Raw genomic sequence first — 16,493 nt, 5'->3', positions numbered from 1 at the left:
CTCAAAGCTCTTAAAAACTAAACAAATCCTAGACTCCCAGCTTCTAGCAAATATGGCACGTATTTTCAGTAGCAACTACCTGGTAGATAAGTAACCAACTGCCTTGAGTTACATTTTTATTTTCCAGCTTTGTAAGCTTTTTTTTATTATTATTTATAAAAAAAAAAATCTTTGGAGGTGGGGAGATGATGCAGCGTATCACTGGTTCAGTTAAGCTGACCACTGAAATGTGAAAATCCCTCTAGATTAATGATAGTGGATTTCTTTCAGAGCAAGTGCCAGCCTCTTAAAAACTGAAAAGACTGAAAAAAAAAACCAATGAAATGCCATTCATTCTTCTGATACTTTCAGCCTTCATACCTGCAGACAAGTAGTTCTCAACACCCCCCTAGGAAGTTTGCTGGCCTACCATACAGCAATAACAAAAGACTTCACTGTAATCTGGAGACATACAAGATCCAAGGCAATTAGTATTTAGAAGGTGTTCCATAATTCCTCTTGATGAAGTTAAGAAGCAGCCATACTTACCCATTTGCCAAATTTGTGGCTTCTCTCATCTGGGCTATTAGCCTGTTTACTAGATCTGCCTTCCTCTGGTTATAAACACTCACAGATTGCTGAACTTGCAAGGGAACCATCTTCTCAAACAGGTCTACAATGAAAGCAGTATAAATTGCTGAAGTTGTACTGTGGAGGTAAAAGAATGCAAACACCTTCACAGTTCTTTAGTATGGGCTGTACTTTAAGATACTTCTCCTCCACTCCCTGAGGTGTGTTAAAATAAATTTCTAAAGGTCTTTATTTTAATGCATTGGATTTCCATCTAAGACTGAAACTGAGTTAAAATAATCTAAAGGCATTTCATTGACAATTGTAGGACTAAAAATCATACCTTCCTTAAGCCCTTTTTTTTTTTTTAAAGGGAACAAAAGGAAAGAGAGAAGACCATTTTTCAGAACCCCCTGCTCAGCCAAACTGGTATTTATCAGCTTTAAGAAAGGCCAGCAAGTAGGTTAGCAAAGACTGTATAATTTGATATTTTCCCCTGTATCATTGCTTTTTCAAAGTTATAAAGATTGGTTTAATATGGGGAAAAAAACAGCTGCTGTGAAAAATCTTTAAGATTACATTGCAGATAATGATTTATATTCTGATTTTTTTCTTCCAGCACATTTTATTCTCAAGATGAAAAACATCAAATTGGAAAAAGTAATACTTTCAAAGACACTGAGTGAACTTCATATAATTCAAGAGTAAACACCTACTTTTTCATGGCACAAACAGGCTTTCGTGGCTAGGCACATTTTACAAGGTAGCAATTGCCCTGTGCTTGGCAAACTTTGCTTACCAGTGAATTTCTGACTGAGGGGCACAACAACTGGAGTAGACTTGACAAGGCTGGCTTTTCCAATGGGCTCCAAATCTTTCAGGTCAGGAACACGGTCATGATAAATGAAGTCGTTATCTTTTTTGGCAGCTGTAAGCGCACGGTTGATTTTGTCCACCAAATCTTTAACATTGATGTATTCATCATAACGAGACGCCACTGTTTTCACCAAGTCTGCTGCATGCTAGGAAATTAAAAGAGTTAAAGTTAGAGGAAAGGTGCTGTTCTAATATATTTATTTTAAAAAAAGATTAGCTTTCCAGTTAATCATGTGTCTTAATTGCCAAAGCATATGATTGATTTTATTCTTTTCTTTAATAAGTGGAATAATTTTTTCCTGGGCATCAAAATTGAGATTAAAAAGTAATTGAAGTTGCTTATTTAAAAAAAAATAAATCAGTGACCAAGCCTCACAGCCTTTAGGCACAATAGCCTACGAATCCCCCAAATCCTATAGGAAGATCACAGGTTAAAAGGCAGTGACACTTCAAAAACCTGTTTACAAAAGAAGTCACCAAGTCATTTCCATGTCAATTTTAATTCAAAGGTTGCTTTCACAGGTATCACAGAAATTTCTCAAATCTTGCTCAGGGGCATAGAAGAAGCAAAGCCAAAGTCCTGGTCTCCACACCTACTGCTAATACCTGTCTAACCTTGAGCTCAGAAGCTACAGAAGTGTTGCTGAGTCCTACTGCAAATTAAAACACAAATACTGCTGCCTCTTCACTTCTGTTTGCCAAAGCTACATAAAGCTCTAACATCTCCGGCCTTCCTACACAATCTTGTAACTTTCCTGTTATTAATACAGCACATGGGTCCCCAGACAAAATGGTGCTTCCTACTTTCCCTTCTCAAGAACCAGAGGACTTGAAGAAAACTGTTAATTTAAGGTATTTTTTCTATACTACACTACAACAGTGAGAAGACCTTACCCATCACTATACTATAAACAAACCCCTCTGTAAATCAGGTGTAGATACAAAAAAAAAAAAGACTAAAAATACAACTGTTTGTGTTTTTCAAAAATCAGATTTATATCAGGATTGCAGGAAAAGAGTTAAGTACAAAGCTGAATTTAATTTCTTTTTATGACAAAATTGTTAAGGAACCTTTATTAACAAAACTGTTAACTATCCTGAGGAAAGAAGCACGTGTAAATGTAAAGATACAGATTTAACACGTCAAGCAGGATCAATGGTACCAAAGTGCCCCAAAATGAAAATGCATCATCATAAAAGCTACAGATATATTTCTCACCTATGCAGCTACTAATAATTTGATTCATGTGATAAATATGCTCTGCAATTTTTGAATCACAGAATCACAAGGTTGGAAACGACCTGCAAGATCATCCAGTCCAACCCCCCTCCCATTCCCATCAGTGCCACAAGCACTAAACCATCTCTCGTAGCTCCTCATCCAGGCGCCTCTTGAACACTGCCAGGGATGGCGACTCCACCACCTCCCTGGGCAGCCATTCCAGTGCCTGACCACCCTCTGAGAGAAAAAGTTTCTCCTAATATCCAACCTAAACCTTCTCTGGTATAACTTCTGGCCGTTTCCTCGGGTCCTACTATTTGCCTGGGAGAAGAGGCCAGACCCTTTTGCACCACAACCTCCCTTCAGGAAGTTGTAAAGTGCAATGAGGTCTCCCCTGAGCCTCCTCTTCTCCAGACTGAACAATCCCAGCTCCCTCAGGGAATGTTGCAGTCCTGCCTATTTCAGTTTTAAGGCACTCACCTAACATTTCAGGACTAAAAGTTTTCCCATATTTTTCAGATAAGACAAAAAGTATTCAAGTTACCTACCTGCAACCTCCCAATTTCTTCACCAAATTTCTTCTGCTGTTTTGCCAGGATAGATTGATGATATTCTGCATTGGCCTGCATAATGCAGTGCTTTGCAGCCAGAACAGGAAACACCTCCTGGAAATAAAAATACTGACCAGGGGAAAGTCCAACCACATAAACCACCACAGACAACATGGGATGCAGGAAGAAAAAGGAAGAAGAAAAGGAAATTAGAATCACCCAATTAATGGTTTAGATAGGTTAAAATATTAGAGGTAAATGTCAGAGATCACACGACTTTGCATGGATTGAATCAATTTTTTCCTCTTTTTCAATCTGTTGCTGTAAGTTTCTTGGTGTCTATTATATCAGATGAACTACAGTTTAAATTCAAACCATGAAGTCGCAACATTTACTCCAGAGATTAGGAATGCATGCATGTATTAGGAAGGATAGTTGCAAGAACACACCCAAATGCCCCCAAGACAAGACAGTATTCTTAAAAGGAGGAGAAAAGAGTGGGAGGGGAAAACCTTTTTTGTTGTAGTTGTTTTTTTTTTATATGTAGCAGCAAGAAAATAACATCTACCAAGAAAATAACTCTAAAACCATGAAAACAAAGAACAAAAAGAACCAAAAATATTGAGATGTAAAGCCATTAAAAAGTCATTTTAGACTTTCATATAAGCGCACTTATCTTCACAGGAACACCAACCAAGACATGAAGAAAACATTATACTGCAGGCAACAGCATTAGGCACAGTCTTTGATCAAGGATTTGGCCTTGCTGTTCTATTTCTTAAACCAAGGAGCACTGGAAAAGCAGAGTGATGTTTTAAAGAACTCATACAAAAACCTGCTTCTTCACATTTGTGCAACCTTGATGCACCCCAGAGATGAGAAGTCCAACTTGAAAGATCAGCAGATTAGGAAGCCTTGCAACTGGAATATGACACATCAAGTTGACCTTATTTCACGCCCCTAAGCACGTAATGGTTCTCAGAGCTGACATTAACTCACAGACCCAGAAAACCTTACCATGTTATTTCGAATAACCAGTTGACAGATTACTGTAAAACTGGAACAGGGAGCAAATCTACAGTTTAGAAGGATTCACAATCACAAAAGACAAAGCAAGGCCTTCTGTTATATCACATTACCTCAGAATTCAATTACAACCACAGCACCTAGGCAAGAAATTGGTCCAATCTGTAAAACACCACTGCACACGTAACAAGAAATACGTGCACACAAAGGGATTCAAAGTTGCAGACATGTAAAACATCAATTGAACTTAGGCTTTCTTTTCCAAAACATATATTGAAAAGTCACCCACTGTCTAGAGCAAAGGCATTTGTGTAATTTAGTCCTTAAGAATAAAAAAGCATGCTAGGTTTACTTTAGCAGAGTAGCCCTTACACGGTTCCTACAATTCAAGATTCCACTCTGCAGAGAAGTTTGAAAAACAGGGAAAAAAAACAGAGAAAACTGGCATGATTTATTCCAGAGGAAATAACTGCCATGACATTAAGGACACCTATGTGGCTTACACGGCATATTAAGTCATTGGACCAAGCACCAACCATTTTATCAATGGTAAATTATCTCTTTTTTTTCCTCTGTGGTGGTAGGTTTTAGTAGATTTGGTATATTTGACTTTTCACTTTTATGATGACCACCCACTGCAAGCTGGGATCATTGTTTTAGAAACTATGAATGAAAAGTAATTGAAAATCAGCAGTTTGGGATGTTCCCATGGATATTCACACCACAATCAGTACGAAGGACAAACTGCAACTTTACTACATACAAATTTAAGAGTCTAACAATATCAGAATTAAGTACCTCTTATCCAAGATTTAAGTTCTCACACTGCACAGAAGAATTCCCACTGTTTTATGATTTAATTATAATTGATAGAACCTTGAACCTTCCCAACTTCTTCAAGTACTTGTTATTGAAAGAATGTGGTAGAAATAATCTTCCCACTTCTTCCAAAAATTAAGAGCGCTCAAATTAATAGTCAAGTCTAGACTGAGGTAATTTATAAATATCAAAACTGCTTTGGAGGTGGAAGAGGAGAAGGCAGGAAGAGGAGACACTTTTTCAGCCATGCTTTTCATTAACAGGTAGGTGATAAATGCCACCATAATAAACTGTTATCAAGACAGCAAATTTCACACAAAAACACTGAGACTAGAAACCAATTAAACCCCATTAGAAATGTTAGTTTGAAAACCCGATTTAGTAAGATATTAAGTAAGAAGGTATCCTTGAAGGCATCAAATGTTCCAAGTTCACTTTAAATGAAATATGCTGCAAGTAAACACACTTTAATTACATTTTTTAATAATTATTTAAAATAAGTGATATATTTTTCTTCCTAGATTCTTCAGTTTTTCTAATTACAGCTTCACACATAACATAAATGTAACAACAATGGTCAGCTTTTCTTGAGGATACCACATGATGCATATTTGATTAAGTACACTGCACACAACAGCAACAGATCCCATGTTACTTCCAAGAGTTACTAACCTTGGGCAGAGTATCTTTGTACTGACACTGTTTGTAAGCATCACCATAGTAATCTGCAGCTTGATTAGCTAGTTTAGCTATGATGGCATCTTTCATTTTATCTGAAGGAACAAAGAAAAACATTATGATTATCTTCAGTATACACAAGTCAGCAGGTTAATTGTTTCATCCCCAAACAGCAGTAATCACTAAGGGAATACATTTCACATCAGAGACACTTCTGCTCAGCAGCATTCCCTGCCTCGTGTCCTCGCCCAGTTTCTGAAGCCAGAACCATTAAAAAGAACACACATCTCCTCTTACCTCTTTTCATAATCATCTCTGGCCTGCACTAGCAATTCAGCCCTCTTAGATGAAGCAAGAATCAATGCAAACATTGAGCATCTAAACAGCTGCTCTTACAAACAAGTATTCTCTGATTCAGGTGATTTTTTATGTATGGCCAGACTGATAACCATTAGTGGGAAGTACAGGAGAGGGGGAGTAGAAAGCCGTAAGTACTCAAATCACTGAAAGCAAATCCAAAATGTGCTGTTCATTCTAAAACACACACCTACAACACTCAGATACGAGCTATGATGTTACACTCTATGCTCTATGACTTCAGTGCATTTAAGATATCCTAGGCACATGTTTTTCAACGTGGAATAGGTAAGAGATGGCAGATGAAGGAAAAGGAGCTTTTGTGATCTGACAAATTTTTGTTAACATGTTTTTATTAAATATTTAGTTAACTGAAGAGAAACAAGTAACATCTAAATAGATGGGACTGGAAGAATGTTCTATAATTTAATCTTCCTCCACAGAGCCTAAGCATTAACATAAAGTAACCATTGATACATTAGCCACACTTCTATTAACAATGGAAATGTCAGAGACTATTTGTCTGCACAGATAGTTCGGAATAGGTATTTCCCTGTTACAAGCTTTAGCTTTCATTCACACATCCTAAAAATGCTGCAGCTACTAATGCAAACATAGAGAAGGCATAACAAATATATGTAGACTTAGAGACACTTAAAACATTAAGAAAGGCTCCGAAATTGAAGAACTAATTTGCAGTTCCGCACTGAAGTTCGATTTAGCTGACCTTTTATTTTTTGTCAAACAACTCCCCTTTCAATTGGTAAATAAGTGCAGTTTCACCAGATATCATTTGAGTAAGGCTGCTGAACAACCCAGCTCATGAGAGAGTAGAATCAGAAAAATTGCAAGTAATGCAAATAGACAAAGCAGCAAGAAGCTGAATTTGAGTTCTGAGACCAGGCTGTGAAGCACTTCTGCCTGAAAAACAGGTTTTCCATGTTGTCAACTACAACACTTCACACAGTGCATTTCTTTTCCTGAAGGGAAAAGAATCTCTCTACATCTGACAAAAACCTACAGCCTCCACAGTCAGATTATTATTAACTCGTGCTTCTAAGACTGGAGGACTTGTGGTCATAGGAATAGCCAAATTCACTCGTTAACTAGGTGCATGTGGACTTTCAATCAGCTTTGCTTTATCATATTCTGAATAAGAAGTTTTGCTACCAGCATGACAATAAACATAAACACAGCTTATTAGTAAGCAAAAGGACATCAGCTTCTGGTTAAGATTCTCTAAAAGGCAAAAGGCTACAATATTTTTTCCCCTATGAAGACACATACCAGTTAAATCTTTTGTTTCCCAGACAGACAAGTATATAATCCAGCAAAATCCTTCATAAAGAAAGACTAATTGTTTTGAATACAAAAAGAAAGGAAAGGCAAGTGGAACAAATGCACTGTAAAATGAACCTTAAATTCTAAAATGATATCTGTACTTTATGTTTGATGAGCTGTACTTACAGAGGAATGCTGGAAATCAGTAAGGGCAAAATTGAAAATCTGAAATGCCAGCCATCATCTCTTAATAATTTAAAATGATTTCATGTTTTTCTGGAAGTTACAACAAGCACATGAACACACAACCTGAACGTTAACGTATACCTCTTGTTGCTTTCAAAAAAAACACTTCTTGTGCTTGAGCCAGCATAATGAGACTGAGGGTTCCAACTGTGTCTGGAGAGATGTCCACTGTAGGTTCTCTGTTCAGAGCTGACAGGACGGTGTCTTTAATGTGTTGGAAAGCACCACTTGCAAACTAAACAAAATAGAAAATCAGCATCTTTCTTATTCCAAAACAGGCTTTTGCTCTAATATAATTCATGCAGTAATTTCAAAGTACTATAAATTCTTTGGTGTACAGTCTCCCATTTATTGTTTAACTGTCAAAACCAACTCCAACTTGCAACTTCTTGTTCTTGCAAGGACAAATATAAAAGCCAAAGTATACTGGTGATAGCTAACCACATAAGAACAGGAAAAATGTAATGCATTTTAAGAAGAATTTAAGCGAGTATTACTGTATAACTTGTTAGGAGTAAACTTCATATCAGCTAAAATTACTAGGTCTTTAGTTGAAGACTGTTAGTTACCAGCAGTTGCCAGAAGGGGCAAAGGCGAGCTGTTATGGAATGAAATCTTCCAAAACTAGTAAGTAAGCACGAGCCAATGCCATCTGATCAGCCAATCCACCATTGTAGTTAAAGGAAGAAAACACATGCAGCTGCAGAACTGATGTTCTAAAATCAATAACTCTGAATTCCAAAACATAAGCAGGGAGCCTCTGTACCTGATAGTGTTTAGCTGCAGCTTTTAGCCCTTCGTCATTATCTAGATTCTGTTCTGCTGCAATCTGGCTTGCCAATGCTCCACAGTTGAACAAAACACAGGTCTTCTCATACCCCAAACTTGCCAGAGCTGCAATCAAGAAAAATTGTTATCCACACTTTTAAGAAAATAGTAACTTCCAGTACTTGAGCATCCTACAGACAAAGGGACAGGTTCAAACTAAAAAAATAAAACAATCACAATGAACTTTTAAAGTAAAAATTATCTTTGACCCAAAGGCTGAACAGAGCCTATTCAATACTTCCACTAAATGTTTCAAAGTGAGGAAGAGCCATAGCATAAATACACGAAATAGCTAGAAAGTCATTACAATTACAATGCAATGGGTGTTTTTTTTTTGGCTCCTGAAAGTATAAGAACATACTTTATATTTTCCTTTAGTAACGTGTGTGACCTTTTAAGTATCAGTCACCCTGCAGCAACAACCTAAGAACTACATGTTTTTACTGTATCTTGAATGCAGATAGCCCTTCTTTCACTGAGAGCAAATGGATTCACATGCTCTGTCTTATTATACATTGAAATGGAGGGAGGGAGTTTTTCCCCTCAAAAATATCATTTCACACTGAAAATACTAACAAATATAATGGATGTATTCTGGTTACAGATGTACTGAGACAGCTACAGATTTACTTAAAATACATGCTCACTAGAGAGCAGCATGGCCTGTTCAGACTCAATTCCTGCAGTACTTCAAAGCCCCAGAGGATGGAGCCTCCAGATCTAGAAACAGTTAATACCTGAACAGCAACTATTTTGAATCTACTAATTGCCTTCTAAAGGTTATTAGAATTTCCAGCACAGGCATTCAGCCAAACACTGCAGATAATCTGTGCCCTGTGGAGAAGACAAAACTAAATGAACTTATTAATTCCCCATTTCACAAACCCAGGTCCAACTGCTGAGTTATAACATGCAAGTAATACTAATGGGGCACATCATTTTGTATCACTATCATCCAGCCTCTTATTCAGCTACGTATTTCTTTCTCACCAAAGTTTTTACTCCCTGACCTGCACTAAATTTTAAGACAAGCAGCCACTGTATTTCATCTAGGTGACAGTCATTTATCTACATCTATTATCTACAATTTCTCCTTTAAGAATTTCCAGAATTTTTCTAAATAACGTATTATACAGGCTACAGGTTAAGTCAAAAAATTAAAACACAAGGAAGTAAAGAAGATGTCTTAATGTTTCTGAAGTGCAGAAGTGCTCTGTAGCTAGAATTACTTTACACTTTGGCCTGTTTCTCAAGTCTGATTTACTACAGTGAGAACAGCTGTTAAGCAATATAGTTTTTCTCAGACTCATCTGTTTATAGCTCTACCTACTAACTTAAGCCAACATATTTCAGACTGCAAGTCATGCTACGAACTGGGTCACTTTTCCAACAGTCCCAGTATCTGCTAGTACCCCTGTGATACAGACTGGGATACAAGGGAGGGCAGGAAGAAAGCAGTCACTACAGTGAAAGCCAGAACTCTCGAGCCACACTCCTGGATCTCACTTCCACAGAAGTGAAAAGAGTTTTGTGTTGAATTTTCATCTGGAGAAAGAATTGCCTCCTCTTTAGAGGTAAGCACATTTTACTCCCTAATGATGGAAAACTTGGCCTCATACTGACAAAGCCCACTGCTAATTCTCACCGGAAAGGCTCACGCATACGCTGTATTGCACTTAGAGAGCAGCATCTGGACAGTCTGCAATGTAGCACTAAAACCACAGACCAGTAAACTCCTTTTGTTAACTTCTTCCCACTAAGGTCTGTTTTAAACTTCAAAACAGTTTTCATTCCGCTGCTCGTTAACTGACCATTACTCACAACTCAATCATGAATGTCTTGGATATTGCACAGGGACTGTTGCATAAATCTCTGGCCATCTGCCTCACACTACTTAGGCTAGTATATAATTAACCTGCAGACAAGCAAGCTTTCTGCCACAAAACTGCATATATTCAAATCCTCAGGACTAACTTTTATACGTCTCTGAAAACTGACAGACTTTTTAAGTAATAATTACATATTCTGAACTTCATTATGAAAGGTTATTTATCATGAAGCAGGAGCTCCCCAGAAAACAGAGCCGAGCAAACTGTAAAGAAAGACACAGCATCTTCAGGACAGCCTCTCATTACCCACAAAAACTTCCTAGAGTAGTTCAGAAAACTGAGCAAGAAAAGATGTGTAGCATCTGCTTAAACACAGGGACATGGTATGTTGTTACACATAGAGTTCACATAAACACAGCTGTGGCAGCTGTATTCACAACAAGACATGAGAGCTTCAAAAAAACTACAAAAAAAAAGGCATTCTAACATTTTTCAAGCTTTGTCCAGAGCTTCAAAATTGCAACGGTCATCCTGCAATGCTAGTCATGATAAACACTGAGGTATAAATAGAAACACTAGAGAATGATGACACAGCTGAAAAGCTTCTCACTTAATTCAGGATTTAGTCTCAGTTTCTGTATTGGAAAGCGTCCCAAACCCATTTTATGACTGTGAGTTTGCACTGCAGAATTGTCCTTAGGCAACTAAAACAAAACAGACTAACTCCTTCAAGTCCAACGTTACTTCTCTTCTAAATACTATATGAAGACATGTTATAAAGAAGTAATAGAATAATTATTTCAACACATGGGAAGTTTCTTTGGGTAAGAAACTGGTTAGAGGGCCATGCCCAACAGGTAGGGGTGAATGGAGTGAAGTCCAGCTGGCAACCCGCTTCAAGTGGTGTCCCCCAGGGGTCAGTACTGGGGCCCATCTTGTTTAATATCTTTATTGATGACCTGGATGAGGGGATTGAGTGCACCCTCAGTAAGTTTGCAGATGACACCAAGTTGGGAGGTTGTGTCGATCTGCCTGAGGATAGGGAGGTCCTTCAGAGGGATCTAGATAAGCTGGATTGCTGGGCTGAGGTGAATGGGATGAGGTTCAACAAGGGTCAAGTATCAGATCCTGCACTTTAGGCACAACAACCCCATGCAGCGTTACAGGCTTGGGGATGAGTGGTTGGATGATTGTGAAGAGGAAAGGGACCCGAGGGTGTTGGTTGATGCTCAGCTGAACATGAGCCGACAGTGTGCCCATGTGGCCAGGAGGGCCAACGGCATCCTGGCCTGCATTAGAAATAGTGTGGCCAGCAGGAGCAGGGCCTAGGTGATCGTCCCCCCCTGCTCAGCACTGGTGAGGTTGCACCTCAAGTACTGTGTTCAGTTTTGGGCCCCTCACTACAGGAAAGATGTTGAGGCCCTGGAGCGTGTCCAGAGAAGGGCAACGAAACTGGTGAGGGGTCTGGAGCACAAGTCTTATGAGGAGCAGCTGAGGGAGCTGGGATTGTTCAGTCTGGAGAAGAGGAGGCTCAGGGGAGACATCAGTGCACTCTACAACCTCCTGAAGGGAGGCTGTGGTGAGGAGGGGTTTGGCCTCTTCTCCCAGGCAACTAGCAGGACCTGGGGAAATGGCCTCAAGTTGTACCAGAGGAGGCTTAGGTTGCACATGAGGAAGAACTTTTTCCTCTCAGAGAGTGGTCAGGCACTGGAATGGCTGCCCAGGGAGGTGGTGGAGTTGCCGTCCCTGGCAGTGTTCAAGAGGCATCTGGATGAGGAGCTACGAGATGTGGTTTAGTGCTCATGGCAGCAATGTAATGAGAAGATGGTTGGACTGGATGATCTTACAGGTCATTTCCAACCTTGTGATTCCATGATTCTATGATTCTAAGGAATTTCCTTTTATTCTCTGGAACAAAATGTGATGCCCAGTCAGGTCACTGAAGTCAACCTTCTCCTTGAGAAGACTCAGCAACACAAGCACATTTCAAGAGGACCCAATTCATGGAAAGCGTAAGGGCTGGCCGTAGATTAACCAATCATCTACTCCTTAATGTTAAGTTGAACAATTTTTACTAATGTCAGTTCAGAGTGTACAAGTTAGTATAACTATTATCAGACTGAATATCTATTGGTGCCTTTGGAAAACTAATCTTGAATCTCAACTTCAATTTTATAGAAATCATGTGCATGGTGCTGAGTGATTAGTTATGTTAAGAGATTAATCTGTTATTACTGCAGGTGAACTCGTGGAAAGCTATATTGAAAATACTACAAAGACTACTAAACTTTCAGTTATATAGTTCTATAAAATCTTGATAATATTTTCAATGCAGGCATTTTCAGTACAACTACATACCCAGTTTGACAGAGCCTCCAAAAAGCGATCCTTTATCAAAAGCATCTTTCCATGTAAACGTTACACAGACCTGACAGGTATAAAAAAAGATGTTTATTTTTAAAATTAAATAATGAGGCTTCAGAAAATATTCCCAACTTACTACTTATCCCTTTTTATTCTAACTACATGAAGCATTTACTTCACCTGTGATGTTACACACATTCTAGAAGTTTCAGGAAGTAATCAACATTACTTGAAAGTATTTATTCCATATTTTTTCCTTCTCAGTAGTTTTTCTGAAGTACTTCTAATTCATGCAAGCAAGACAAATCCAAAAATTACCCTTCAGCTCTGCTCCTATTCTGAGTGACAGACGTGTTTATTTCCAAGCTTACTCCTCTCACACCCAGCATGACAGACAGGTATGGTCACCACTAAAGGAAACCACCCAGCCAGTCAGTTTCCTCTATTCCCAATCACCAGCATATTTAGAACTGTTTTGTAATAGTTTTTATGACACGCATATTAGGAGTAAATTCAATTGTCAGGAAATGCATTCAGAATAGAAAGCAGGTAAAAACAGTGTTTTCTTATATTACATTTCCAGCACATATGTCAAAGACAATGCAAATTCTTCACAGAACCTGTTATGAAGTTCCACAGTTTGATTCAGTCAATTGAACCAGTTGTTGGCCACAGGTATCAGCCCAGAAAAGACAGCAAAATACTTCATTTTCAAATGCCCTGAGAGACAGAGCACAATACTGTTCAATAACATTTTCTTCTAGCAGAAACACTGGTTCAGGAAGTTCTGGTTCCCAACTCCTCATTCCTGCTTCCACTGACTGCCTCTATTAACAGAATAGTTTACAGATCTGTAGTTCCTGCTCATAAAGTTTTCCAGTTCACTGCATCCCAGGGTTTGCAGATCACCACAAGGAAAATTCTGCAAGTTAAAACCAAGTATAGTTTGGCTTTGCTTTCCTAACAAGTGAAAGCAGCTACACAGAAAACTCAGATCAGTTTGAACTCCATCAAAGCCACTCCTTTGTAATCTTTAAGTCTGAAATTCAGTTCTTTTGGTAAATGCCTCAGAAAAACAACCTTTGTCTTTTTCTCCCAAAATAAGTCTATAAACATATTCCAGTCTCCATGTGAGGAGAGAAATCTTTTATCTCATTCAGCACGCAGAATCTAACCTGAATTTGTTATATGAGTCATAAAATATTAAATAAATTTGGTAGGGAAAAAAAATACAACACCTTTCAGAAACTATGTTATTTACAAATGCAGAGAAAGAATAAGCAGTAAGCTCTTCATTGGATTTAGTCTTTTTGCTGCTACAAACGAAACCTCTGTCCTGCCCCAAAAAAAAACCAAAGATCAAATTGCATCTGTTACTAACTTAAGGTTTTCCCATAGAAACCATGTTTTTAAATAGCCTTTATAACATGGCATGAAACAGATTTCCTGGAAAAAGGAGAGTTGAAGAGGAATCTTCCAGCCAAGCACAACTCTTTCTAACTTAAACCACAACCATCAGCCAGCACTAAAGCTTTCCCAAATCTTTAATACATAAAGGCAACCGTGACAACCAGAAATGAAGTTTTAGCATGGACTACACGAGTACAGGCTGAAAATAAACAAAGGTCACAAAAATAAGGATCAAAGATTTAATGCCCTGTCCAAGCTAAGTCCTGTTTAGCAGATTATGCACAGGCTTGGAAGTCACATCCTAGTTGCCACCATCAGTTACTTCTGTGTAAGGGCTTGATATACCTCCTTACCTGATTCTCAGAGAATGGAAATTTTGGTTCAATTGAACACAGCTGATCATAATATCTACAAAAAAAAAAAAGAAAAGAAAAAGGTATTAGAAACCAAACCAAGAGCCTCAGCTGTTAAATGTGCAGTAAAGAAGAGGGTAGCATAGGCTCCTCACCACCACCCAATACACTACTGGGCTCACTCATAGCTATGGAGGACATCTGCAGGACAAATTCTGCCTAAAGGAATTGGTTTCAGAAGATGAGCATGTTCAAAGGGAGGCTTATTCAGTGACAGTGAAAGAATTAATTAGAAGCAGAAGAGTAGTGCAGGTTAAGCTGTCCATGCCACATTCTGAAAGAGAATGTACTAAAAAAAAGTTACACAAAGGAGTCCCCATGTACGTAAAAACACAGGAATACCTCAGACATTAAATCACACTGCAAAAGTAAAGTACGACATTTAACTTAATACAAACAGGTTACTTAATGGGCTCTTGCTCTGAACATTATGACCCAGTCCCCAGTCATTTCCAACTGACTCGTTTCAAATTCAGTATCCTGGAAACAGAATTTGCTTTACAGTTTATCAGCTGAAAAGCCCAATCCTTGATAAAATTCTTCAATTGTAAGCTGTTGTCATTGAAGTATATTATCACAGCCACTGTGAACTAAAACCAAGTCTCCGTGCCAGTATTTTGTCTACTCAGCAGAAGATGTTTGGGAAAGTGTCAGAAAGGTGGCAGGAACAGCACAGTTTCCCACACAATCTTTCCAAGCAACAATCAGCAGCTGAAAGTTCTCCCAAGTTGCACCACTACACCTGCACCACTAATTAAGCAGCAGGCAGCACGCAGAACAGCCACGGAACTGCAAACATCCCATGTGAACACTGTGTCTGTGCTTCTCCTTGCACAAACTGACATATGGGCATATACACCCAACATTATATTAGTCCATTTCTTTTAAGCAATTTATGTTCCCAGTATTCAAAACATCTAGCTTCTCAATCCGACTGTCAGCTAACATCACCCCTGTTTCTTTAGAATATGTTATCAAACATTAATCAGTCTGGACACGAAGCAGATGTTCCACAGGCAAGGAACACATGTTTAAAAATTCAGGAAACATATACAATATACAATAAGAATAGCACAGACTTCAGTAAATTACATCTACCAATGTACATAATGATATGGGTTATGGCTTCAACCAAGGCACTGCAATTCAAAAGACAATATGCTAAACCATATCAAAAGCTACAGTAATCTGCTGATCTGCAAAAGGTCTCTGACCAATAACACTGAGTTAAAAGAGATTGCTCCTAAGGAGAGAAGATTTCTGCAGCTGTTTGTCTGACAGGGCTTCACTCAAGATTAATTTCTTACTTATAACAACTCAACAAGTACGTAAAAGCCAAAGGGTTTTAAGACACTTAATATAAGCTTTAGAGCTTGTGACAATTTTCCTCTTGTCCACACAAATCCATAGATCAGCATCCTACCTTATCATGCTTCACTAATAAGATTGCTATAAGATGACCTGTTGTTACAGAGTCAGATTTGAGATATGCTCCTACTCAGAGACATATCCTAGAACAAGGTGCCTTCCCAAAAGAACTACAATGGTGGCAAAGAGCTGATAAACTGTGTGGCTTTAATATCAAGGTAACTGATAACTGTCTTTCAACACGAAGTCAGTCAGCACAAGAAAGGCAGCAGTTTTTAAAGAATGTTTATTTTTAGTAAATGTCTGTGTGTTGTTTTTTTTTTAATGTTCTGTTTTCCATCTTTCATTAGATGACCATAGTTTGAAAGCACATAGCCCCTGAAATGAAGTAGCAGTTAAATACACCTTAGTCACAATCTCTTCTTAGTGACCACAATGCAAGGCCTGATCACATGAAAGCGTGCAGAACAGCAGCCCTCTCATAGTTACAAGAAGTTCAGTTTTGCATGGCGATGCTCTCATCAGGTTAAGTTTGGTCTGAATCATCACATCATCACCACCTCCTCTCCCCCCCACCTCCATTTCCTAGGAGGTTTAACTGACAAGGTTTAACACAAGCAGTTCAGAAATCAGTGAAATAAATGCTATCACTGAAGATAATTTCAAGTCACGTACT

General features: G+C 38.5%; 1 protein-coding gene across 3 annotated transcripts in view; it reads right to left on the bottom strand.

Annotated features, from left to right (window-relative positions):
* LOC125696428 (programmed cell death 6 interacting protein) overlaps window positions 1–16,493 on the bottom strand; it is a 33,242-nt gene that overhangs the window by 11,777 nt on the left and 4,972 nt on the right. For 2 of the 3 annotated variants that reach the window (XM_048952075.1, XM_048952072.1), the window contains exons 2-9: window positions 14,390–14,444; window positions 12,621–12,690; window positions 8,372–8,499; window positions 7,687–7,840; window positions 5,716–5,816; window positions 3,196–3,327; window positions 1,349–1,571; window positions 529–652 (exon numbers count right to left, since the gene is read on the bottom strand). In XM_048952075.1, the coding sequence (XP_048808032.1) occupies window positions 529–652; window positions 1,349–1,571; window positions 3,196–3,327; window positions 5,716–5,816; window positions 7,687–7,840; window positions 8,372–8,499; window positions 12,621–12,690; window positions 14,390–14,444 (987 nt within the window). The remainder of the gene's footprint in view (window positions 1–528; window positions 653–1,348; window positions 1,572–3,195; window positions 3,328–5,715; window positions 5,817–7,686; window positions 7,841–8,371; window positions 8,500–12,620; window positions 12,691–14,389; window positions 14,445–16,493) is intronic. The other variant, XM_048952076.1, reaches the window with a different exon arrangement.

The sequence above is a fragment of the Lagopus muta genome, chromosome 7 (assembly GCF_023343835.1).
Source record: "Lagopus muta isolate bLagMut1 chromosome 7, bLagMut1 primary, whole genome shotgun sequence".
In the NCBI taxonomy this organism is placed as follows: Eukaryota; Metazoa; Chordata; class Aves; order Galliformes; family Phasianidae; genus Lagopus; species Lagopus muta.
This window is presented reverse-complemented; position numbering and strand designations above follow the sequence as displayed.